The following is a 26,133-nucleotide window of genomic DNA, read 5'->3' as shown; positions in this document are numbered from 1 at the left end:
GTTCAGTGTGCAGCGCCCATGAGAGCGGCGCAATTCCTCGATAATTGCGCTCGACAGTCGGCAGTACACTTGGGCCGGTAATTTGACCGTTATTTGACTATTACCGCGTTTGATGGCTCGCAATTAGCATTATCGATGTCCCTAGTATATGGCACCTCAGTGTCACCTCCTCATTGTCCATTGTTCAGTGTGCAGCGCCCATGAGAGCGGCGCAATTCCTCGATAATTGCGCTCGACAGTCGGCAGTACACGCGGGCCGGTAATTTGACCGTTATTTGACTATTACCGCATTTGATGGCTCGCAATTAGCATTATCGATGTCCCTAGTATATGGCACCTCAGTGTCACCTCCTCATTGTCCATTGTTCAGTGTGCAGCGCACATGAGAGCGGCGCAATTCCTCGATAATTGCGCTCGACAGTCGGCAGTACACGCGGGCCGGTAATTTGACCGTTATTTGACAATTACCGCGTTTGATGGCTCGCAATTAGCATTATCGATGTCCCTAGTATATGGCACCTCAGTGTCACCTCCTCATTGTCCATTGTTCAGTGTGCAGCGCCCATGAGAGCGGCGCAATTCCTCGATAATTGCGCTCGACAGTCGGCAGTACACGCGGGCCGGTAATTTGACCGTTATTTGACAATTACCGCGTTTGATGGCTCACAATTTGCATTATATTCAAAGAATTTGCAAGTACTACTACGTAGATTCCTATGTCGATGATTATATTATCGCACTATTTGCTGGGAAACCTACCAGTCCTGCTGTCATTACTAAAATTCATACTAAAAATCAGAAAGCGTGTTTGCTGTCTGTCTGCCCAAACTATTGTAGATTTACATGTACACTTTCATGATTCTAGGTCAACGGGAAGTACCCTATAGGTTTTCTTGACAGACACGACAGACAGACAGACAGACAAATAAGTGATCCTATAAGGGTTCCTTTTTTCCTTTTGAGGTACGGAACCCTAAAAATATCTGAACCCTCCCACTTACAAGACCACACGCTCATCATTCACCACTACGCCCAAGGGAGATCATCAAAAAAAAAAAAACGGGCCGGATTGAGAACCACCTCTTTTTTGGAAGTCGGTTCAAAATTTCCTTATTGGGTACACATCGATTTCTTATTTATTGACTAAGAAATCAAACGTTTTTATTAGGCTTTATTTAAACAAACCATAAAAAAACCAAATTACTAAGCCGCGTGATATAAATCGGATAAACTTAAATATTGCTAAAAAATAACCCGACAAATGCGAGTCGGACTTTCGCACTGAGGGTTCCATACCTTGGACAGTATACAGTACGCGCCCGAAAGTGATGAACATCGACATTTAGAAAGAGACAGTGATTGAGACTTGCTCAAGCAAATCTCTTTATCCTTTGGACGTGTAAAAAAACATTTAAAATTACAAAGCTTAATTTTCACAATTCTAAGGGCCTATTTCATGTAGGTATATAATAAAATAAAACTTACCTCCACGTGTTCCTGAAAAAAAGACAAACCGGTTCCTTAGACACCGGTATAACATGTCCGACCTTAACGCACCAAATTGTAATAACATTTATTCAAGTTTTTAGAAATGGAGAAGGCAACAGTGTTTTCTAGTGCAGGGGTTGTCCATTCATTCATGTGAATTAAGTATCGATTCCTTTTAAATCTTGTGCCCTGACTAGAGGTGACATGACCTAGCTAAATGTAATGTAAAGAATATTAAATATTATTATTATTACTATTATTCTTTCCTTTTGAGGTACGGAACCCTAAAAATTGACAAACGCGGCGGCAATTCACGCTCCAGCGCGCAGTTGGAATTTAGGTTTTTATTCCAGTTGAATTGATCAAAGTCAAAGGCGGAACCGGGAAAAACGGGAATGTTTTTTTCATGGGATACGAACATTCTCGGATACATAATATTTAGCGTGTTCTGTAGATCTGTTGCAACATTTTCTAAACGCTGAACATTTAGAGGGAGCCAGCGAGGGTCAGACCTTCCTTATTAGGGTCAGAGTCAGGGCCAAGTGCGAGTCAGGCTCGCGCAACGAGGGTTCCGTACCTACTACATTCGTATTTTTTCGACATTTTGCACGATAATTCAAAAACTATGGTGCATAAAAATAAATAAAAATCTGTTTTAGAATGCACAGGTGAAGACCTTTCATATGATACCCCACTTGATATAGTTATCTTACTTCTAAAATTGAAAATACCAATTATTAGTTCATGACCACAATTTTTTTGTGTGATGCAACCACAAATTCACGGTTTTCAGATTTTTCCCTGAATGTCTGTTATAAGACCTACCTACCTGCTAGATTCTAGGTCAACGGGAAGTATCCTGTAGGTTTCTTGACAGTACGACAGACAGACAGACAGACAACAAAGTGATCCTATAAGGGTTCCGTTTTTCCCTTTGAGATACGGAACCCCAATAAAAAAATGTCCAAATGAACCGTTGGAAATCAAACCCGGGACCTAGCACTGTAATTGAAATTCAGCAAAAACGATAAACAAATCTAGACTAAACCTACTGCAAGTCGCACCGGCCGCCAGCCAAAGGATAGTACGCGGGGGATCGGGGTGCTGAAAGTAATGTACATCGGCCTTTCGGCTTTGTAGAGCGTTGTCTCTGTCACTCACACCTATATGACGTTTTGTCGGTCTCATCGACAGAGACAGTGCTCTACAAATTTGCTATCTCCTTCTAAAGGTCGATGTAAATTACTTTGGGCCGGGTACTGTAATCCAGTCAATTCGTCACAGGAAGCACCGCTGCCGAGTCGAGATAAAAATAAAATAATAACAACGCAGTATATTGGATTTAATCCTCGGATTTATCGCTCCACGGGTTTGTTGCCTTTCGATAACAAATTAATTTATTGGTGATCAATTTGCCTTGTACGGGTGCAGGCTCGACCCTACCAAAGGGAAATCTCCCACTGAGCGGTTGGCTGTGCTCGGTAGCGCCAGCTGGGCCCACGGTTGTATCTTGAAACTTCTTAGTACCTATAGTCTAGATTGCAAAAAACTCCATCAGTGCGAGTACTGTCGGCGGTACATTTGTTCGGGACTACGTCATGAAGTGTTATCGATTGAACAGCGCCATCTAGTTGCATCTGTGGCAACCGCCACAACCTCGTTGGTCTAGTCACTAGTGGTTCGCATCGGATGCGGACGAGGTCCTGTGTTCATTCTGTTTACACTAACTAGCCCGGAGTTAGGAAGTGGGCGGTGTGTCCTCCCCCCCCCCCCCCCCCCCGTACCTCAGCTCAGAGAGAAAGAAAGAAGAAAAAGAAAGAAAAGACGTTTATTTTCCAAATTGTGCTACGTTGTGTTACGACAATAGTGCAACGGGCGGGGTTTTCAGTCCACTCCTTTACCGGTTGAGCTATTGAGGCTCTTTAAATTGAGTAAAGGCAGTAAAGCGGCTGCAAGGCCAACGTCAGCTACTCGCGTTAAGGGACGTATATCAGAATTCCTTACGCGATCTGCTAGTTTTATACCAAGTATACTGCGTTCCATGGTTCTTTGGCAAACCACCAACCACCACACCACAAAACCAACAACCACAAAAGACCAATTAGGGACAAGGACAGAAAGAAAGAATTTGTAGGGAGTCAAGAAGGCGCCCGGGAAAGAGCCACCGAGCAAGTACCGAACGGGCGCCCTCCCGCGTTTCGGCCCATATAACCGCGAGGTTGGTGGGGCCATGGGAGGTGGTGGTTCTTTGGCAAACCCATAGATTAATATGTATACCTGAAAGGCAAACCTTAGCTTGAACTTTTGAGAGATTGTGATTAAAACTACAATGAAAATTGTCACAAATATTTTATTTCTCGTGCTTTGTTAACAATTCATTTAAACATCTAAACCTTGACGAAGCACAGCGCACATCATATAACATTACGTCAACAACCAAGCTTGACCGACTGCGAACTATAAAATCTATTCACCTATCATATTTACTATAAAATTCATACTAAGTATAATAAAATGGGCACTTAAGCTGACTGCATAATAATTACTAGCGTATGCTCGCGACTTCGTCCGCGTGGACTACACAAATATCAAACCCCTATTTCATCCCTTTAGGGGTTGATTTTTTTAAAGTCCTTTCTTAGCGGATGCTTACGTTATGTCAGCTATCTGCATGCCAAATTTCAGCCCGATCCGTTCAGTAGTTTGAGCTGTGCGTTGATAGATCAGTCTCAGTCAGTCAGTCAGTCACCTTTTCTTTATATATATTTAGCTTACAAGACAAGCCGCAAGCACTCTTCAAAACTGAGTCTTGAAGTCTCGTCTCTCAAAATTAGAAGGACAGTGGCACGGATTCCTTTGTCTTTCTCTAAACTAAAGGAGATCGCCCGTGGACTGGCCCTGTTTTGTGGCATCGTGTCAAAACTTAAATTAATTTTTTTTAAAATGTGTTATTTTTTTACGATTATGTTTAATTACGACTTTTTTTCACTCTATTATTGAAAATATCCACAATTACAGTTAGAATCGTAGACATGCATTTATTTTGAAGAAGTATTAATTAAATATAACCTCAATATCAGCAATATAAAAAATAAGATTTCTTTATAACCTGGGTGAATAAATAGAAATCGTTTGCAGAATATAAAGAGTTAATTATTTGTCTACAAAATAAAATTAAAACCATGGTGACATAACAATTATATTAGGGGGGGCCCAAAGCTCCTAAGAAAATGGGCAATCTCCTTTAGAGTATCTGCATCCTTTTCTTTTTAACAATGCTAAAAAAGGAACGGAACATGACTTTCACATTTAAAGACTCTAAATTTTAGTGCACAATACAAATTTAAACTGTAGGTTCAAAATCACGGGTTTTACCATCTAGAAATTAAATTTAGAACTGTCAAACTGCGTCTGTCCTTTTCAAATTACATTAGTAAGAAGACGATGCGAATACTCTAAAATTAGGTTGTGCTCAGAATCGGTGCCAATATTTACATGTGTATAGAAGTCATAAAAATGTTTTTGTCTTCCAAAGCAGCTTTTAGTCTCTTAAAGCTACGCCCTAAAAGTCTAGTCTAGTCACAAACATTTCATAGAATAAACTTTAACGGCGGTCTCGACTTCACTCGCTCCATAGAATGTTTTTGAATAGAATGATTTTAAAAAATCAAAAAAAAAAATTAAAAAAAGTTTTTTACAAGTACTTATGAATAGTCAGGTAGTTTTAATTTTCCACATACATACGTTACAGTACACGGCAGAAAATAATGTACATCGACCTTTAGCGGATTTGTAGAGCATTGTCTGAGACCGACAAAACGTCATGACAGAGACAACGCTCGAGTGACAGAGACAACGCTCTACAAAGCCGAAATGTCATTCTAAAGTCCGATGCGCATTATTCGCTGCCGCGTTGTGTAGTTTGGTTTTCATTTGAATATTAACCAATCAAACTCATCTAATTTTGTAAACATGTTCTACAAACCTGTGTTTTGCTAGATTCCCGTAAAAATAACTATAGTACGCGGCAGAAAGTAATGACATTTCGGCTTTGTACATCGTTGTCTCTGTTACTCATACCTATATGACGTTTTGGCGGTCTCAACGACAGAGAAAACGCTCTACAAATCTGCTGTCTCCCGATGTACATTACTTTCTGCCATATACTCTATGTAGTTTTAAAGTTACATGGTTATGTACTTATTAGGCGAAAGAATACTTTGGCAACCACGGAGATAGATTTTAGTTCCTAGAACACATCTACAAAATTTTATTGGGTGGGTGGGTTTATTTTATTGGGACTCCAATTTTTTTATTACTTATTAACTAGGATAAAAATAATGACGTAAACTGAAAAAACTAATTAAATCGATCGAATAACAAAAAGGTTATCACTTTATAAGCATTTAAATATTTCTGATTAGACAGAGATAGCAATATAGAATCATGACGTCATTTTGACTAATGTCATAGTAGCTTCGTGCGATTTCATACAAATTTTCGTTTTGTGAGAAAGGGATAGAAGACCCCAAAATTAAAATGCGTGTAACTTTGTAAATCTTTGTTGGATTTTAATATTTTTTTCAGCGTACGTCATTATTTTTATCCTAGTTTTTAATAAAGTAATAATATTTATCAAATTCAAAAGTAGGGAAATGCCCATTTGAGATTGATTGGGTAGTATACAAATAAGAGCCGAGCTACGTATGTATGGAGCGAGCGACGAGACCCCTCCTAATTACATTTTCTATGTATAAGCATGCGGCCCTGCAGTCGGTCAAGTCAGCTTAACTAAATATTTTCATACTAATTATTCCATTTTATACACAGACTAAAAGAGAAAAGATAGACAGGGCCAATGAAATGGTTAAAAAAAATGATGAAGCAAAATGCAAATGTGTTGTATGTAAGCTGTCAATGGAGAAATTACTTGCGAGTCAAAACGAGACAGATTTATGTCTTTAACAGATGTGTATGTTAGAGACATTAATCTGTTTTTACACTAGTAAAGTGTGAGCAAAGTCAAACAACGCTCTATAGGTCTGAGAGTGAGATCTATAAAGCGCACTCTGACTTAGCTTAGACTTAAGACAGAGTTAAAACGAGACAGAGCTATATCTGTCACATAAATCTATAATCTTAAGTCTGACCAAAGTCAAAGTGCGCTATAGATCTCAGCCTTAGTCTGAGCCACTCAAAGATTTGACTAGTCAAGTCTCAAGTCTAATAGAGCTCTACCAAAGGCCGAACCTATGACTCTACATTGGTCAATAGGAATTTTTTGACAATATCAGACCATTTATTTAAATTGACATATTTAAAACAAAGGAATTTTCTATTTTATTTTTCTCTTTTTCACTGTCCAGAGGAATAAGACAGTCAAGATTCAGATTATGAGAAGTAAATTTTAAAAATAGAAGTTTTTACTTTTTTCAGTTTCGTATAAACTGGCTTCATTCTTATGAACACATTGGTTTGCGAAGGCTCTGTCTATTTTTTCCTTTTAGTCTGTTATATTCTACTGTATTAACATACTGTACTGTATTGCTTTTACCAGGCTTTGTATTACGAAACTTATCGATTGCGATCATCGCAATCTTTATTAAGGCTTCTAAACTTTTTTGATTTTGATTGCGATAAATGCTTAAATCAATGCTACAATCGCTATTATTATTGCTATATTGTTGCGCAGCAAAGTTTCGTAATATGCCCAAAAGTTTATATTGTTTGTAATGGACTATGTCATCTAGATGTAGGCACCCTATATACAGTAAGCGGCCGAAAGTAATGTACATCGGCCATTAGAATGACGTTTCGGCTTTGTAGAGCGTTGTCTCTGTCACTCATAGTATGTGACGTTTTGTCAGTCTCAACGACAGAGACAGTGCTCTACAAATTAGCTATCTCCTTCTAAAGGTCGATGTATATTACTTTCGGCCGCGTACTGTACTTTACTCTTACTTAGTTTGCTTAAAAGATAAGCAAATCGCAGCAACCTTCTCGGAGAAACGCGTAAGCGACGCGATTTGCCAGGCGCTTTAGATCTTCTGCAGTTACGTTTTCCACTGGTATCATGATGTCATTGTCAATATTTCAGCGAGAAGCTTCTTGTTTACCTTTTAAATAAACTAAGGAAAACTAAAGTATATTTTTTTAACTGGCTTTACGGCTCTGGGTTCTAGCTCTTTTGAGTAAGTTTTAAGTATAATAAAGAAGATGATGTCATAGACCATTTCAAATTAATTAGCTAATGAGGTGATACAATTCCGTTGTTTATTTAATCACACAGATAATAATTGTCTAATATAAAAATATAAAAAAAAATGTAAAAAAAAAAATTCACCTAGTCGTTTTGAGCACACGCCGAGCACCCTACAACATATAATATTACAATATTAATTATACCCGGTTTATTATACTATTTCATATTTGACATATTTTGACAACAACGTGGGCTATTCTGTATCCGCCGAAAGAAATTAATATACCGCTCTCTCTAATGAATGTAGCGGGTAGTAGGTACCTACGCTGAATAAATTATTTGACTTTATTATTTCGATAAAAACGGCTAGTTTTATTAAATTTTTTTGCTGATCCTGTAAAGTAACCATTTTGTTTGCTAGCTAGTAGCTCCTCAACTTATATCGATGAAGGAAATCGATTGCAAATTTTCTACGCGAGATATTTCGTTAAATAAAACAATGCGAAAATGAATTCAGGTCTGTCAAGTGTAAAAATAATTAAACTTGTGGACAATACTATACAAATATTATAATTGAATTATATTTGATAACATAATAATTAATAATACATAACTGAATTGAGTTACAAATTATTACATGGGAGTAAAAATGTAAAACTTACATAATTTAATATAATAAATTGAAAATACGGATAACATTAATACTAACGACAACAGAGTTTAAAGTCAAGCTTTAAGAATTGAATTAATAATAATTATCATATTATAATTAGGTAAAAGTTCATTAATATGATAAAATTAAGATACAATTACATTACAAAAAGTCACTTTTCATTCTCTAGTAACTTTTAGGCCGCGATTACAATTGTAAGTTTTATTTACGTAAGTATAACTTTTCAACTTACATAAGTTGTAAGAATCAATACCCTTATTATAAATGCCAAAGTGTGTTTGTTTGTTGGTTTGTCCTTCAATCACGTCGCAACGGAGTAACGGATCGACGTGATTTATTGCGTGTGTATAGTTCAAGACCTGTAGAGTGATATAGGCTACTTTTTATCCCGAAAAATCAAAGAGTTCCCACGGGATTTTTAAAAAACCAAATTCCACGCGGACGAAGTCGCGGGCATCAGCTAGTATACGATAAATGCGTAAATTAATAAATCCATTTAAAAGAAAATGTTATTTTGAAACGCTAGTTTAAGGTATCTTACTTATTTTTCAGTATACTGTACTCGAAAAATCTCATTCGTAAGTTAATTACGTAAGCTACGTACGTAAGTAAAATGACAGGTGTAATCGCGGCCCTATGTTTAGTTGAAAGTTATGTCAGTAATTAGTATACAACAGAATTTGTACCAATAAGTAATTTAAAGGTTCTTAAAATAAAAATTATATTAACATTCATGATTATTTCATTCGTCTAATCCCAACATAAAAGCGCACTAAGAGTTCCTGCTTATACTGGCTGAAATAGCTCACTGATGAATTTTGATTACGGCATGTAATGGGTACCTAATGTCCACCATAGCTTAAACCTATTATTTGCTTTAAATGGCGCCGATTTTTAGCCAAAAAAAATAGGATCTGGCGCTCAACTGGCGCCACCCGTCGTGTCCACAGAACCGCGCGCTCTACTTTGAATGATTTCCTTGCTTTTTTTTTTGTATGAACTTATGTTTGAGTGAATGTTGTCTATGGTCAATCGGTTCATTCAGATTCATACTCAAAGAATATTAAACTCTATTTCTATCAGGATCAAGCTTATAATCGCCTGAATAGAGCTGAAAACAACCGCATCTGCGCAAAAAAAGCTGGGTCAGATCCGACCTAAATCACTGAGACGGTCTTGTCACGTGATTGGACGGATCTGGTACAAATAACGCGAGAATAAAGGCGTTTGTGCACCCATCCGTATACGGTTCGTATTCGTATTTCTTATGTAGGCAAAAAAACTGATCGCCATTTTTTTTCTTACATAAAAAAACGAGTACAAACCGAATACGGATCCAGGGCACAATTGGAATCGTGAAATCACGGATTTCGTGAAAATACGAATCGAATGAGTTCGTATTTGTATGACGGTCACTTCGAAGAATTACGGATACAAATCGAATACGAGTGAGTGCACAAACGCCCTAAGGGTGCATTTCCACTGACACGGACCTGGGCGAAGTGGAGCGGAGCGGACCATGAATTGGCCAATTGTGCTCGAAATCTCCACTCCGTATTAGTAGAAACTATGTAAGCGGTACTCTTTTCCGCTCAACTCCGCCCAGCTCCGCGTCAGTGGAAACGCACCCTAAGGCATGTGCAAGCGACTGTGTGACGTCAATGGCCCCGATTCTCTAGTCTCTCTCTAAACTAAATTTAGAGTATCTGCATCCTTTTCTTTTTACTAATGCTAAAAAAGGAACGGAACATGACTTTCACATTTAAAGACTCTAAATTTTAGTGCACAATACAAATTTAAACAGTAGGTTCGCGAGTGCGTGCTAAAATCACGGGTTTTACCATCTAAAAATTAAATTTAGAAATGTCAAACTGCTTCTGTCCTTTTCATATTACAATAGTAAGGAGAGGGTGCGAATACTCTAAAATTAGGTTGTGCTTAGAATCGGTGCCAATGTGGCTAATTCCTTTGTACACAATCTCTAAACTAAACTAAAATATCACGTCGAAATCTATTGCTATCCCTTTCATAATGTTGCTTGCGGAAAAGGAAAGCACTATATTTAGACCTGTTAATTTAGTGTAGTTTAGAAATTGTGTACCAGAGAATTGGCCCCAATGTGTAAGTAAATAGTGGTGTGATCAGAAGGGTCGGTACGCGGACGGGTACTTGGTGGGTATCGCGGCGAGCGTCGCAGTCGCCAGGTAGCTCCAGCCCAGCTGGCGGTAGGCCTGCGCCAGCCGCTCCTCCACCTCCTTGGAAGGTCGCTCCTCGAGGATCTTGGCGAGCAGCTTGCAGGCGCGCCCCCAGTGCTTGAGGCTGAAGCAGTGCCACACCCCGTAGTGGATCGCCTGAAATTATACATATTTTTTTAAATAAACTAGCTGGTGCCCACGACAACAAGAATTTTTTTTAATCTCACAAGAACTATTTTTGTGCCTTTTTAACCGACTTTAAAAAAGGAGAAGGTTCTCAATTCGTCGCAACATTTTTTTATCGAAATAGGTTCAACGATTTCGTCGTGAAAACATTTTGATTAAAAATATTCGACACATTTTTTCGGTGGCATTGGGGCTAATTCCTTTGCACACAATCTCTAAACTAAACTAAAATGGCACGTCTAAATATATTGCTATCCCTTTCATAATGTTGCTTGCGGAAAAGGATAGCACTAGGATTTAGACCTGTTAATTTAGTTTACTTTAGAGATTGTGTACAAGAGAATCGGCCCCATTGTAATGTTATATAGACGCTTGCATTTTATGCCAGCATGGTAGTTTTATAAAGTTGATTTTATCAAAAAAAGTTGACATTAATCCATACTTAATATTATAAATGCGAAAGTGTGTCTGTCTGTTTGTCTGTCTGCTAGCCTTTCATGACCCATCCGTTTAACCGATTTTCATGAAATTTGGTATCGAGATAGCTTGCATCCCGGGGAAGGACATAGGCTACTTTTTATCCCGGAAAATCAAAGAGTTCCCACGGGATTTTTAAAAACCTAAATCCACGCGGACGAAGTCGCGGGCATCACTTATTATTATATTAAAACTATAAGGGTGTGTTTCACAAGTCGCCAGATAAAAAAAAACGAATTTAGAGCTTTGGAAATCGAATTTTAGAGTTTTAGAAAAGAATTTTAGAGTTAGATTAGTAGAGATAAGAAATTCCAGAAAACTTACCTTAGCGTCGCTGAGGTCAGTAAACTTCATGAGGTCAGCCATATTGGTGTGCAACGCATCGGCGAGCTTCTCTTTGGCCGCGTTGCTCTGCGCTAACGCCTTGAGCCTGCATAGCGCCGTCCCTTTCCGACACAGGGGTCTGTCAGCCATTTGTCCTGCTCTCTGGAATGACTCACCCTAGCGTCGCTGAGGTCAGTAAACTTCATGAGGTCGGCCATATTGGTCTGCAACGCATCGGCGAGCTTCTCTTTGGCCGCGTTGCTCTGCGCTAACGCCTTGAGCCTGCATAGCGCCGTCCCTTTCCGACACAGGGGTCTGTCAGCCGTTTGTCCTGCTCTCTGGAATGACTCACCTTAGCGTCGCTGAGGTCAGTAAACTTCATGAGGTCGGCCATATTGGTCTGCAACGCATCGGCGAGCTTCTCTTTGGCCGCGTTGCTCTGCGCTAACGCCTTGAGCCTGCATAGCGCCGTCCCTTTCCGACACAGGGCGTCTATTAGGTAGCCCTTCTGCTTTTCTTGCTCTCTGGAACAAAATCAAGATCAAAGTCAAGATCTAAATCCACTACCACCCGGGTGCCTGATGCACATCGACCGCCCATTGTGCCAGATTTCTTACGCGCTCATGCAGACTGTGGGACCAAGTCCCTTCAGCGGTGTTCCCACTAGATTTCGACATAGACGGTGTGAAAGGCAGGCAACGCATTGTCTGTTCCTCTGGATCAGGACCATTTGCCCATGCACATGCCCATGAACATTTGCCCATGCACATGCCCATGAACATTTGCCCATGCACATGCCCATGAACATTTGCCCATGCACATGCCCATGAACATTTGCCCATGCACATGCCCATGAACATTTGCCCATGCACATGCCCATGAACATTTGCAGCAGCACATGTGCATGGGCATGTGCATGGGCAAATGGCAATCGCTTTACATCAGGCCTGTTCGTTTGATCGCTGTTTTTATTTTCAAAGAAATACTTTTAAATTATCAAACGTACCTACTGTTATAAATTTATATTTAATATCTATTTAAGTAATCTGTAAAAAATTGTAACCCTATTTGGCCTTATTTTCAGTCTGTTATTATGTAAAATTATATTGTATATATCGCTGTTGATTGCAAAAAACAAATAAAATAAAAAATAAAAAAAAATACTGCGGGGTGATTACGTATCTCGCGACAGGCTTGCGACGGGCGTGAATCTCGCGATCATTGCTGTCAAACGTCTGGCTAGAGAGAGACAGCAATAGCCACAGAGCAAAATAAGAAGAAGAACGGAGACAGCAAATGAACTGTCGCATTGCTACTGCTGTCGCTACTGCAACCCCGCCGCACACTTCCGGAAGACTTCGTACAGTACCCGGCACGAATAGAATAGAATAGAATAGAATGTTTTTTTATTCATGTAAACTTTTTACAAGTGCTTATGAATAGTCAGGTAGTTTTAATTTACCACTGGTTCGGAATAAATTATACGAAATATTGTAAAACGACCTTTCGAATGAGATTTCGGCTTTCTAGAGCGTTGTCACTCATGTGTGATGTTTTGTCGGTCCCAACGACAGAGACAACGCTCTATCTCTTTCTAAAGGTCGACGTACAATATTTCCTGCCGGGTAAGATTGTTCAATCCATGATGACGCGCCCCTCTTTAACCGACTTCAAAAAAAGGAGGAGGTTCTCAATTCGTCGGAATCTTTTATTTTTTTTATTTTTTATGTATGTTCCCCGATTATTCAAAAACGCCTGGACCGATTTTGAAAATTCTTTTTTTGTTTGAAAGGTATACTTCAAAGTTGGTCCCATTTCAATTTGGTGAAGATCTGATGAACATCTTCGAAGATAGATACTGGAACTCCTCAACGGATAAGAGTAAATTGCTCGCGATCAGTGTAATAGCTTAGTAAACAGTAGATTTTTAACCAGTCATAGCATAATTCCATGGGACCTCTAAAAATTGTGAAATAAAATTTTTTTACAAAAAAAATAAAAACCGACTTCGTTACATAAACACTAAAAATTGAAAAATAATTTAATTTATTACCGAATATATTATGTATACAAGAGTTAATATAGCTCCATAATAATATTTTTTGGGGTCGGTGCCAATGAGGTGCCATTGTGGAGTCCCATAAAAATATGAAGTCTAGACGATTCGCGCAGCTAAAGCTAATTGGCACCGGCACCAAAAAGTATTATTAGGGAACTATATTAACTCTTGTATACATAATATATTCGGTAATAAATTAAATTATTTTTCAATTTTTAGTGTTTATGTAACGGAGTCAATTTTTATTTTTTTTGTAAAAAAAATTTATTGTCCTAATTGGTCACAATGCAAATATGCTATGTACTGTTAGATTGTGAGTTCTGTCGTAAGTCGTAACGAACCGCTCAGCGATGTGGGCACACGCACGAGAAGACAAATTAGGCAAAGATCACTCCCCGCACCCGTAGTTTCTTCGAACGAAAAATAGTGGGGCGCGTCTTCGTGGATTGAACAATCTATACCCGGCAGGAAATATTGTAGGTCGACCTTTAGATAGAGATAGAGCATTGTCTTTATCGTTGAGACCGACAAAACGTCACACGGGTATGAGTGACAGAGACAACGCTCTACAAAGTTTACAAAGCCGAAATCTCATTGGACTATCTATACTGTACTTCGACCAGTTCGTACGCACAGTTTAATTTTGGTGGCGTCAGGGCGCGTGTCGTTCTTCATTCCGAGATACGCCAGCAACTTTTCCTGCTCGATCTGCTTTATGACCTGCCGACAAAACAAACTTTTTCACTTCTCATGCTCGTAAAGTTCTTCTTTATGCCTAGTGTAAGCGGACTATAACTGCTTTTTATTCTCTCGTGCAAAAAGTGTTGTATGGAAAGTTCCCTACAACACAGACACAACGCTGCTTGACACACAGCATACGAGCATAGGAGGCTAGGGACGTCTATCGGTTGATGATGATGATGATGATGATGATGATGATGATGATGATGATGATGATGATGGTGATGATGATGATGATGGTGATGATGATGATGACGACTGTTTCATTTCCTTGTAATCAAAGTGTAACATTCTCGGGACTAAAGCCCATTCATAGACGACTCTATAGCTCCTCGATATCGCTCGGGAAGCTACAAATCTCGTACGGAATATCTCTTTTTAGTCCCTTGTTTGAACAATCTACTATTGTTAATGAAAGTACTAAAAAAAAGATTGAAACATAAGGCCCAGTCCCTTCCATCTCTATTCATTCTTTTTAGGGTTCCGTAACCGAATGGCAAAAAACGGAATCCTTATAGATTCGTCATGTCTGTCTGTCTGTCCGTCCGTATGTCCCAGCCACTTTTTTCCGAAACTATAAGAGCTATACTGTTGAAACTTGGTAAGTAGATGTATTCTGTGAACCGCATTAAGATTTTAACACAAAAATAGAAAAAAAAAATTTTTTGGTTCCCCATACTTAGACCTGAAACTCTAAAAATTTTTTATCGTTGCAAAAATGTCGATAAAATACGATTGTACTACGGAACCCTCAGTGCGCGAGTCTGATTCGCACTTGGCCGGTTTTTTAGTACTGTAAAAAAGCTTTGATTAAAATGTCTTTTTACTTATTGTTTAGATGATTTACCTTGTCGGATATGGCGATAAGCTGTTCGCACCACGCCGTCGTAACGTCGGGATCTTCCGTCGCGCTCGGCAATCTGCAAAATTTCATGGCATCTTAAAGTTCGGCGTTTAAGAGTACTCTGCATGGACGCTCCAAGTCGAGCGTGAGAGTATACTATTGCAATCAACATTTACATGAGTTCACGTCGGGGTCACCAATGTGAGGGTTTTGTCTTCACTACTGTTGGGATGTCTTGGGGAGTATGATATTGGGACAGTTAATTATACACTTCGAACCTTTGGAACAGAGTTTATTTGTGAGCGCGTGTTGACTCAACGGCCGGTTGGTAGGGACTGACTACCCAGAACGGGTAGCTACCGAGTAATGCTTAGTCAGCCCCTTTTTTTTAACGCTGGGAAATGCGTCGCATCCCCCCCTCCTGGAAGCCAGCTAGCTAACCAGTCAGCCAACTGGAGGGAAGGTATGTGGGACTCGCTCCTGCGCGTCGCCTGGCGACTGGGTCACGGGAACGCCGAAGCAAACCACCGCGACCCAGCCAGCGACATCCGCAGAGGCGGACCCTCCACCGGGGACCCCGCTCACGAGGTCCCCACACCACACCCGGGGACCCAACGGGCGTCAACTGCACTCCGCGCACGTCGCCGGCGTCCCATCCTCCGCCTCGTCCACTGTTTATTTATGATTTATGATTTATTTATTCATTTGATTTCATGGTTACATGAAGCCCCGTTAGGGCATTGCAAAGTTAGGTACATTAACAATACATACATGCTAAATATATAATTGTGCCCTCTGCTAGCCAGAGGGACACGCGGAGAAACCTCCCCCTGCCAGGTCATTGGCCCCTACAGTCATACTCAAGAGCGAGCTGCGTGATATGTGAACCACGTGGATTGAAGTTTGGTACTTCGTTAATTTTTTTGGAAATTAATAAATATTTTTTGTTGAGGATTTGAGGATTTAACGAGCGAGTAGCTGACGTTGGCCTTGCAGCCGCTTCACTCTAATGGGTCTGGGCAGGTCATGTATGCCGTATGCCAGATGACTTTTGGGCAAAATCTGCTTCGTTCTGAACTCCCCAGAACCATCAACGCCAGCGTGGTAGGCCGAGGCGACGTTGGCGTTAGGTAAGTTTGCAGTTACGTGGCCTGAAGAGGCACGGAATAGGAAATGGTGGAAGGATCGGAGGGAGGCCTTTGTCCAGACGTGGGACAGTACCGGCTAATTTAGAAATAATAGGGACATTTGAAATTATTATTAAGTAAAGATAGTTTTGCAATTTTGTAGTTTCCTACATGGTTTATTTACGCACGAAGTGGCCTCAAATCACATAATTTTACTAAGTCATAGCTATTTTTTATTCATTATAGGCGCACGCTTGACCACGATCACACCTGATGGGAAGTAATGATGTGGCCTAAGATGGGACGCGTCGATGGGTCGCTGTCAAAATAAATATAATTTTACTACCTTTATTGTTTTCGGATATATCAATAAAGATAGTACAATAATATAGAGATAATAATGAGTATGAGGTTACTTTTTAGGGTCGGTGGGCGAGTCGATGCCGTGTAAGTAGGCCACGTGCGCGCCGAGGTACGTGGGGAACTTCTCCACCAACTCCTCGTACGCTTGCTCCAACTTCTCGCCCTCTGCAACAATATCATTCGTGCTATTGCAAACAACATTTATGGGTGAGACATACTCAAGAGCGATATCAGTACCCTTATTATATCAATACCCTTATTATATCAGTACCCTTATTATATCAGTACCCTTATTATATCAGTACCCTTATTATATCAATACCCTTATTATATCAGTACCCTTATTATATCAGTACCCTTATTATATCAATACCCTTATTATATCAGTACCCTTATTATATCAGTACCCTTATTATATCAGTACCCTTATTATATCAGTACCCTTATTATATCAATACCCTTATTATATCAGTACCCTTATTATATCAGTACCCTTATTATTATTTTTTTTTTGGACATAAGCATATACAATATTAAAAATGGTACAAGATCAAGAACTGGCTATCCTAGCTAGATTTTTAGATCTGTGTTAAGGATAGCCAGTTATATCAGTACCCTTATTATAAATGCGAAAGTGTGTTTGTTTGTTGGTTTATTGGTTCGTTGGTTTGTCCGTCAACCACATCGCAACGGAGCAACGGATCGGAGTGATTTTTGCATGGTTATAGTTAAAGACCAGGAGAGTGACATAGGCTACTTTTTATCCCGGAAAATCAAGGCTTGCGGCTTCGAGCAGTATGTAGTTAGAAAACATGGATGCCGGAAATCTTTCCAAAGCAATGTGATAGTACGAAAAAAACCTTAAAGGTTAACTTACCCAGCTTGGGAAGCCACGCGGTGATGAAGTCCTTGTAAGCGTCCGCGTAGTCGTCCTGCCTCGGCCTCGTGTCTCGAGGCGCGCGGCGCGGCGCCTCGCACGCCACTAGTGCCACGCCGTACGTGTCGGCCTTGTGGCCGAGCTCGTCCTTCGCGAATGTGACCACGCCTGTGAGGGTCACGCCCGGGGATATGCTCGACCGACTTATCCTGGAATACGATAAAAATATCATCATCATCATCTACACCAACAACAGATAGACGTCGACAGCTGGACATAGGTCTCTTGTAGGGACTTCCACACGCCACTGTCTTGCGCCGCCGCCATCCAGCGGCTCCCTGCGTCTCGTCTGATATCGTCCGTCTACCTAGTAGGAGGTCTTCGAAGGCTGCGCTTTCCGGTGCGAGGTCGCCATTCCAACACCTTGGGACCTCAACGTCTATCGGTTTTTAAACGAGCGGGTGGCGAAGATAAAAAAAAAATATAGTGCAGTGCGCGGCAGAAAGTAATGTACATCGACCTTTAGAAGGAGATGGCGGATTTGTAGAGCATTGTGTCTCTCGTTGTCTCATATAGGTATGAGTGACAGAGACAAAGCTCTACAAATCCGCACTCTCCTTCTAAAGGTCAGAATCAGAATCAAATATTTTATTCAAAGTACATTTAATTTTTAAAAAGCAGTGATAGCCTAGTGGTTAGGACGTCCGCCCCTTCTAATCAGAGGTCGGGGGTTCGATGCCGGGCACGCACCTCTAACTTTTCGGAATTATGTGCGTTTTAATTAATTAAATATCACTTGCTTTAACGGTGAAGGAAAACATCGTGAGGAAACCTGCATGCATCAGAGTTCTCCATAATGTTCTCAAAAGTGAAGTCTACGAATCCACACATGGCCAGCGTGATAGACTATGGCCAAAACCCTTCTCACTCTAATGAAGTACATTTGTAACTGCCTTTCTGCAACACAGGTTTTTTCCTAGTGTAGAGGGTAGGAAACTCATTCTCTTACCTATAATTTTAGTTTTTTTTTTTTTAATTATAATTTTAAAAGAATATTAGCCATGTTAAAATGACTAATATTCCCCTTTACTCTCCAACTAAGCGTCAGGCTTGTGCTAGGAGTAGGTACCACAATAGTGCAACGGGCGGGATTTGAACCGTCGACCTTTCGGTTTTCAGTCCACTCCTTTACCGGTTGAGCTATTGAGGCTATTTATATAAGATATAATATATTAAGTCCTTAGTTTAAAAAAAAAACTTGTAACTGCCTTCTGCAATACAGGGTTTTCCTAGTGCAGAGGGTAGGAAACTTGTTTCTTGTGTCTAAATTCTAAATTCTAAATAAATTATTCTTATTCTATTCTTCGGGCTAACGTCGACTACACACGTGAGTAAGCCGGGACAGATAGTATTTATAATGGAAATCACTCACAGTAGTTTAAACGCTAAAATATTCTATTCTTCAAATCAAATCAAATCAAATCAAATCAAATTATTTATTGCTTATTTGGGTTTACAATGGTTCTTAGTCATACATTGTGGTAAGTACAGCCAAATACCTTATATACTAAGGCATGCAATATTATGTTAGAATTATTTTACGTATTTTTTAATTATTCTTTTAAATTTGCTTATTTAAAAAAAAATATATATATATAAATATTTATAAAATTTTTGTCACAATAATAAATAAAATAATACATAAATCAATCAGAACACTTATAACCTCCTCAGAACAATGTCAATATGGGCTAGCTACCAAATAATCAATTATATTGTCAAGTATATACATATTATGTCAAAATAAATCTTATTTATAGTACACTTTTCCGTACTCGCACTTGACCGGTTTTTTTATATTAAAAACTCAAAAATCACTTACTTATCGGCCGGCACGGGCGTAAAGTACAGAGGCAGCAGGTCGCCACTAGACATGGACGCGGAGGTGAACTTTTTGCCGCCCGTCAGTGCCTGAAAATCGCAATCTATTGAAAATCCTTCTTATAGGCGTATACTCATCACCGGCTCACTACAGAGCACAGGTCTCCTCTCAGAGTGAGAAGGGTTTTGGCCACAGTCCACCACGCTGGCCAAGTGCGGATTGGCAGACTTCACATACCTTTGAGAACATTATGGAGAACTCTCAGGCATGCAGGTTTCCTCACGATGTTTTCCTTCACCGTTAAAGCAAGTGATATTTTAATTACTTAAAAACGCACATAACTCCGAAAAGTTAGAGGTGCGTGTCCGGGATCGAACCCCCGACCTCCGATTGGAAGGCGGACGTCCTAACCACTAGGCTACCACAGCGTCTCTACTGAAAAACCTTCTTATAGGCGTATACTGAAAAACCTTCTTATAGGCGTATACTGAAAAACCTTCTTATAGGCGTATACTGAAAAACCTTCTTATAGGCGTATACTGAAAAACCTTCTTATAGGCGTATACTGAAAAACCTTCTTATAGGCGTATACTGAAAAACCTTCTTATAGGCGTATACTGAAAAACCTTCTTATAGGCGTATACTGAAAAACCTTATAGGCGCGACTAAGAATAACACAACTCTTTTTCGGATGACAATTATTACGTGAATGACATTTCCGTTGCCGTGACATGTCATCATCATCAACCGATAGACGTCCACTACTGGACATAGGTCTCTTGTAGGGACTTCCACACGCACCTGTCTTGCGCCGCCTGAATCCAGCGGCTTCCTGCGAATCGCCCGATATCTGTCTGCCTGGGGGGAAGGGGGGGGGGGGGGGGTGGTATTCCAACATTGCGTCTTCCGGTGCGAGGTCGCCATTCCAGCACCTTGGGATGGGACCCCATCGTCTATCGGTTGTACGAACTATGTGCCCTGCCCATTGCCACTTCAGCTTCGCGACCCGTTGAGCTATGTCGGTTACTCTAGTTCTCCTACAGGATCGAGATGTACAAGTACCAAACAATATCGTATATTAAAGGCTCTATTTTTAACGTATGCTAAATCGTTTGGCGGCACGGATTTGCCGGTAGAGTGGTAGCTAGCCACGGCCGAAGCCTCCCACCCAACTCATGCAAGGTACCTGTGGCTGTGAGCAGTACGCGTCGAGCGAGATGGGCTGCGCGAGGCGTTGCTGTATGACGACAGGCAGCTCCGACAGCCGCTCCAGCAACGTGCGGTTTTCGTGACGGACCGACAATCGGAGCGTGTACTCGCCTTTCTCTACTTTCGCAGAATACTGTCAACAAATTAAACAAGATAAACTACTAGCACATAATATACAGGGAAAATTGTTACTTTTATTCCGATTATTTTAAAGCATAATTTTGTTCATGAAGCCTTCTTCAAGGGGAGAGGTTCAAAACTCTGTTAGTTACTGTTCGGGACTACGTCATGAAATGTTATCGATTGAATAGCGCCATCTAGTTGCATCTGTGGCGGTTGCCACAATATAAACTAGATGGCGCTGTTCAATCGATGACGTAGTCCCGAACAAATGTACCGCTGACAGTACTCGCACTAACAGAGTGTTCTGCAATCTGGACTATATATAGAAGTTTCAAGATACAACCGTCGGCCCAGCTGGCGCTACCGAGCACAACCAACCGCTCGGTGGGAGATCTCCCCTTTGGTACGGTCGAGCCTGCACACCGCTCCCGTACACATCTGTCGCCATACACTAACTCTGACAAGTTGAGCAAAAGTTTATGGCAGGATCCCCCCCCCCCCCCCCCCCCCCCAAATCAATTCCTGGCTACGGCCGTGGCCAGAAGCAAGAATCACCTATTGTCATATAGGTTGACCAGCTAGTGCTGCCTGGGGACCAGCTGCTCCCTCCGCATGTCTCACCTTGGAGGGGTAAGCGTCGCCCACTAGCATCAGCTGCTTGCAGCTGTTGTGCAGCATCCACATCTGCGCCTCGAACTCTGACTCGTACAGCATGTCGCACAGCAGCGGCACGATGGGCGACACTTCCGTGGCCTTGGCTATGTGGAACGTGTAAGTGTTGAGCAGCTGGTAGATCTGGCGGCCGGGCGGGATCACGTCGCGGCCTGTCAGCGGCACCAGCTTGGACTCCGCGGGTCTGCGGGAAACACATTACTCGTCGTTAGCATCAAATCGTAGTCATCATCATGATGATCAACCCATCACGGGCTCACTACAGAGCACGGGTCTCCTTTCAGAGGAGAAGGGTTTTGGCCATAGTCATTGGCCGTATGTGGATTGGTAGACTTCACACTGAGAGTTCTCCATAATGTTCTTAAGGGTGTATGATACGATACTGAGGAAATCCTCATCCTCATCCTCAGTATCGTATCATATCACGGTTTCGTAGAGCGTTGCCTCTGTCTTTGAGTCCGACAAAATGTCACATAGGTATGAGTGACAGAGACGACGCCCTACAAAGCCGAAATCTTATTCTAACTCGTGACGTGGAGTCTCGACAAGTTGAGTTGCTCCAAAATGCGGATATTAGCAATGTCAATAGATACCTGTACACGGGTTCGATGTGCTTGAGCTGTGCAGAAGGTTGGACCTCCTGCGGCCTCAACGCGGCCAGCTGCACCGCTCCCAACGATGCCGCGCTCATGGTCAGCTTGGACCCAAAGTCCGGCTTGAGGCCGTGGAACTCTATGCTGTAGTCCACAGTGATGTCGCCAATGTTGGCCCAGTACTTGGCTATCACCACTTCCAAGGTAACGCCACCCTGGGAAAAGGCAATTTAATATTTGTAATGCTCAGCTTGAGGTCAAAAGCAGTAGTAGAGACAGAACAATGGACAGTTGTTGAGAAGCTATATGGAAGAAAAAAAGAAAAGACTTTTATAAATACTATCTGTCCCGGCTTACTCACGTGTGTAGTCGACGTTAGTCCGACTAGTTTCGAACCCATCCGGGGTCCTTTTTCAAGGGAGTCCGTCCGCGCACGCGCCGCGGTTTTGACTGCGGGACGCACGTGCCGCTGCCCGTAGAGCCCGTTGTGAGGGTGGTTGGGGGGGGGGGGGGGGGGAGACAGCTGCCGATCGTCTCCCGACAGTTCCTGCTGTTCTTCATCACTGGAACCGTCACCGAAATCCAGGCACGCGGAGCTAATGGTGTCCCGTCCCACGACTGATGCCCTTGTCTTAGCGTCAAAAAGCGGTTTCCATGCTGAGGGTAGCATCCATCCATTGTCACGATTGAAATTCGGGTGGCGACTAATTTCGATCGCTTCCCGTATCTTCCGCGGTACTAGAAACTTTTCCGGGGACAATACGGAAACCTTGTCGAATCGTATGTAGTGCGTCGTACCCGTATTTATAATGGAAATCACTCACGGTAGTTTAAACGTTAAAAAAGATGTTTATTTAACAAACTGTGCCACATATCACATCTTACAACTAAAAAGCTGGTTATTCCGGCGCTTCTTCCACCTGAGCATAAGCCCAACGCACTTCAAGCAAAAGAAGTGCCGGAACAAACCGTCATGTATGGCGCAACACGAAAAAGGGTCCCAGCTCAGCATTATGCTGTATGCCTTGTTGCACAAGAACATACAGCGCTAATTTTCAGCTGGTACCCTGAACCGGGTATAAATATAGGGGATATGAAGAGACTGAAGAGAAAATCTAGAGTGTTGGCTCGTACTCCAAAGTCTATCGAAGTCTATCTAGAGGCCAAGCCTGGTGTGTCTTCATAGGCAGCTTTTGCTAACTGCTCCTGGCTATTTGTTTCAGCCCTTTTTAGTGAGCTGAGGCTGCAGTTGTTCAGCATCAGCCTTGAGGCAGTCGAGTCTTAATGAGTTGGTATCTCATATTATTTGGTGTCAAATCCGGTGGGTGAGGTCAACCCTCCACCAACCTCTCGGTTATATGGGCCGTATTGCAGGAGAGCGCCCGTATGGTACTTGCTCTTGGCATTTTCCCGGGGCGCCTTCTTGACTCTGACACTGACATTTCTTTGTTTACATATTTAATGACGTCACATCATGGCTGACAGCGTTTTCTGCGTTTCAAATAAAAATAAAAATTGTATTTTTTTAAATTGGATTTATATATCCATCCTGCGTTTTTAATAATTGTTATTGATATATTTCGTTGTTTTAAGCAAAATACTATATAAATAATCATTTATTGGACGAAATTAAATATGAGTCAAGTAGCCTATGGTGCGCGAATTCCCGTAGCCGGTTGTAGTTCCCCGCCGATGAGACGAGGTCCGTGTAGAAGATAGGAGTTGCTCGCGGGGCAAGGGACGCCTAGCCGGTGACAAAAACGTGTACAAGGTGTGTGTTCACTCACCAGCAGTTTGAAGGGAGCGGCAACAGGCGCTAGCGGCGCCAGCGCTAACATGCGGTGCGTGTCGTGCGCGCGACACGACCGTCGCGGCGCCAGCTGCATGGCGTGCACTAGGAACCGCGCCCCGCTCTCCCCGCTGCGCCTTTGGATGCGGACCACGCCCCACGTCGCTTCCAAGGGGACTAACGAAAACACGGGGAAAAATATGAGATTTTTTTCAAATAATCGGTTATGAATGACGCTGTGAAGCTCTATGGGACAAGCAATCTGCCACGTGGCTGTTGAAGTGAAAACTTCTTTATGGTCCACTTACAGTGCGACAAGACTATCTTGGCGCGTGGCGAAAATAGGAAGTAACGTTGCCGTCAAGTGTCCTCTTTGTTCTTGTTTGAATATTAAGCCTTTGTTCTCCAAGAGCGTCCCCCTGTCAATGTCATTCAAGTGCCAAGAGAGCCTTGTCGCACTGTACTATAACTTGACGCCTAACTTTATGTTAGCACCATATTCCTTAGAACGGTTTATTATTGTATGATTTGCAATGGTGCCAACATAAACACGGGAGCATAAAAACTACATAGTTTCAATAAGTTGTTTGACTTGTGGACGATCCCAAACTAATCAGCTCGTTGGGTTTTTTTTAACTGATTTTACGGCTCTGGGTTCTATCCCTTTTGAGCTTAAGTCGTTGGAAAGCCTGGAGCACCGCACGTTCCGTACCTCTGATCGGTTTCGCTAAATCGCTGCGGCGGCACGGCTAGGTTGGTTTCATTCCGTTCCCATACAGCGCCATACCTTCTAACTTCGCAGTTAAAGATCGTCGTGCGCCCGGGGCGCTTGCTACACTCAACTCACCCACGATGATGTGCCGCTTGATGGTGGAGGGTTTGAACAGCACGTCTTTCTCGTCTATCTGTGGCGCGGCCGACGTCGACATGGCCAGCGGTTGCGGCTGCAGCACTGTGATGGGTATACGGAACACCGGCCCTTTCTCTACGCACGATACGTCGTACGCATTTATACTGAAAGGAAAAGGGAGTCTCATAAATTTTTTTTTTTTTCAAGACATATGTTACACTAACGCATAAGGATCCGACCACGCTGTTGCCCGAGCCGCTGTCTAAAGGAATGTCATAGACATGCCCAGAAACAAACTTGCAGCTCCTGCCTTCCGCCTCAGGAAAGTCCAAAAGTCATTTGTGAGTATTGGTATTACCTTTTATAATAAAATCCCGCAAACTATTTTGGACTTACCTTTGCACAAGTTTAAAAAATCTATTAAAAATATGCTCCTGAAAAAAGCATATTACACAATTGAAGATTATCTAAATGATAAAAGAGCGTGGATTTAACCTGCAGCTCGTTCCGGCAACGCACAAGACTGCAAATACTATTTTATACAAATGAAAAGCTGGCTTGTCGAGGAGTCTTTCTATAGTTATAATGAATTTCTACTAAGGAAGATCCAAGACTAAATTGTTTAAAACATTTATTTTATTTTATATTTTTAAAAAATCTATTCTTGAAACAAGAATATGTTATTAAATATTAAGAAAAAGAATTTAAATTATTGTAATTGACGTATAATGTGTATTTATGAATAAATGACTATGACTATGACTATGACTATACATGGCAAAATTTTGTACCTATATCAAATATTTGAAAAGAGCAACCGCCGAGTTTCTTGCTGGTTCTTCTCGGCAGGAAAGGCATTCCGAACCAGTGGTAGATGCATCCGACTATTCGTAAGCACTTGTAAAAGTTTATACGAATAAAAAAAGATTTTCATTTTCATTTTTCATTTTCATTTTCCAGCGTCGAGCGGTGCTGTTACTTATCTACGGCCTACCTGGCAAAGTGCGGTCCGGGCGGCAGAGCGGCGATGTTGACGCGCACCGCCAGGGGGCGCGGCGCGTTCATCATGTCCACGTGCGCAGGGTGCGACACCCACGGCGCCGCGCACGTCAGCGCGAGCCTCTGTCCGTACGCGATCTGCCTGGGTATCACGCCCTTATCTGCAACGCACGCACGCTACATACGTTTTTTTGTATCTGTGTCTTACCAGTACGCACTTGAAGGATAAGACTTAGGCCGCGTTTACGGAGACGCGGGGCGTCGCGCGTCGCGTCGTACGTTTCTTTTGTTTACGGTGAGGCGGCGCGTGAAGCGGCACTTAGCATCGCACGCGTAATCACAAACATATGCCAATATACGATGTTGTTCATAGAGATGCGAGGCGGGAAGAGTGGCGGTGCCCGGCGGATGCGTCTGCGTTATGCGATTTCCAAATAAAGACTGGCAGAAGCATAGAGCA

The 26,133-nt window shown here is 41.8% G+C and overlaps 1 protein-coding gene across 1 annotated transcript in view; it reads right to left on the bottom strand.

Moving 5' to 3' along the window:
- Window positions 1-4,311: 4,311 nt before the first annotated feature.
- TppII (Tripeptidyl-peptidase II) overlaps window positions 4,312-26,133 on the bottom strand; it is a 34,457-nt gene continuing 12,635 nt past the window's right edge. The window contains exons 12-24 of the mRNA XM_034975119.2: window positions 25,669-25,834; window positions 24,672-24,838; window positions 23,823-24,001; window positions 22,036-22,250; window positions 21,392-21,626; window positions 20,625-20,780; window positions 19,439-19,527; window positions 17,557-17,765; window positions 16,733-16,844; window positions 15,193-15,265; window positions 14,239-14,324; window positions 11,898-12,069; window positions 4,312-10,714 (exon numbers count right to left, since the gene is read on the bottom strand). Coding sequence (XP_034831010.1) covers window positions 10,505-10,714; window positions 11,898-12,069; window positions 14,239-14,324; window positions 15,193-15,265; window positions 16,733-16,844; window positions 17,557-17,765; window positions 19,439-19,527; window positions 20,625-20,780; window positions 21,392-21,626; window positions 22,036-22,250; window positions 23,823-24,001; window positions 24,672-24,838; window positions 25,669-25,834 — 2,069 coding nt within the window. The 3' untranslated portion in view covers window positions 4,312-10,504. The remainder of the gene's footprint in view (window positions 10,715-11,897; window positions 12,070-14,238; window positions 14,325-15,192; window positions 15,266-16,732; window positions 16,845-17,556; window positions 17,766-19,438; window positions 19,528-20,624; window positions 20,781-21,391; window positions 21,627-22,035; window positions 22,251-23,822; window positions 24,002-24,671; window positions 24,839-25,668; window positions 25,835-26,133) is intronic.

This window comes from Maniola hyperantus, chromosome 2 (assembly GCF_902806685.2).
Source record: "Maniola hyperantus chromosome 2, iAphHyp1.2, whole genome shotgun sequence".
Classification (NCBI taxonomy): Eukaryota; Metazoa; Arthropoda; class Insecta; order Lepidoptera; family Nymphalidae; genus Maniola; species Maniola hyperantus.
Note: the sequence above shows the minus strand (reverse complement) of the source record. Positions and strands in the feature narration are given on the sequence as shown.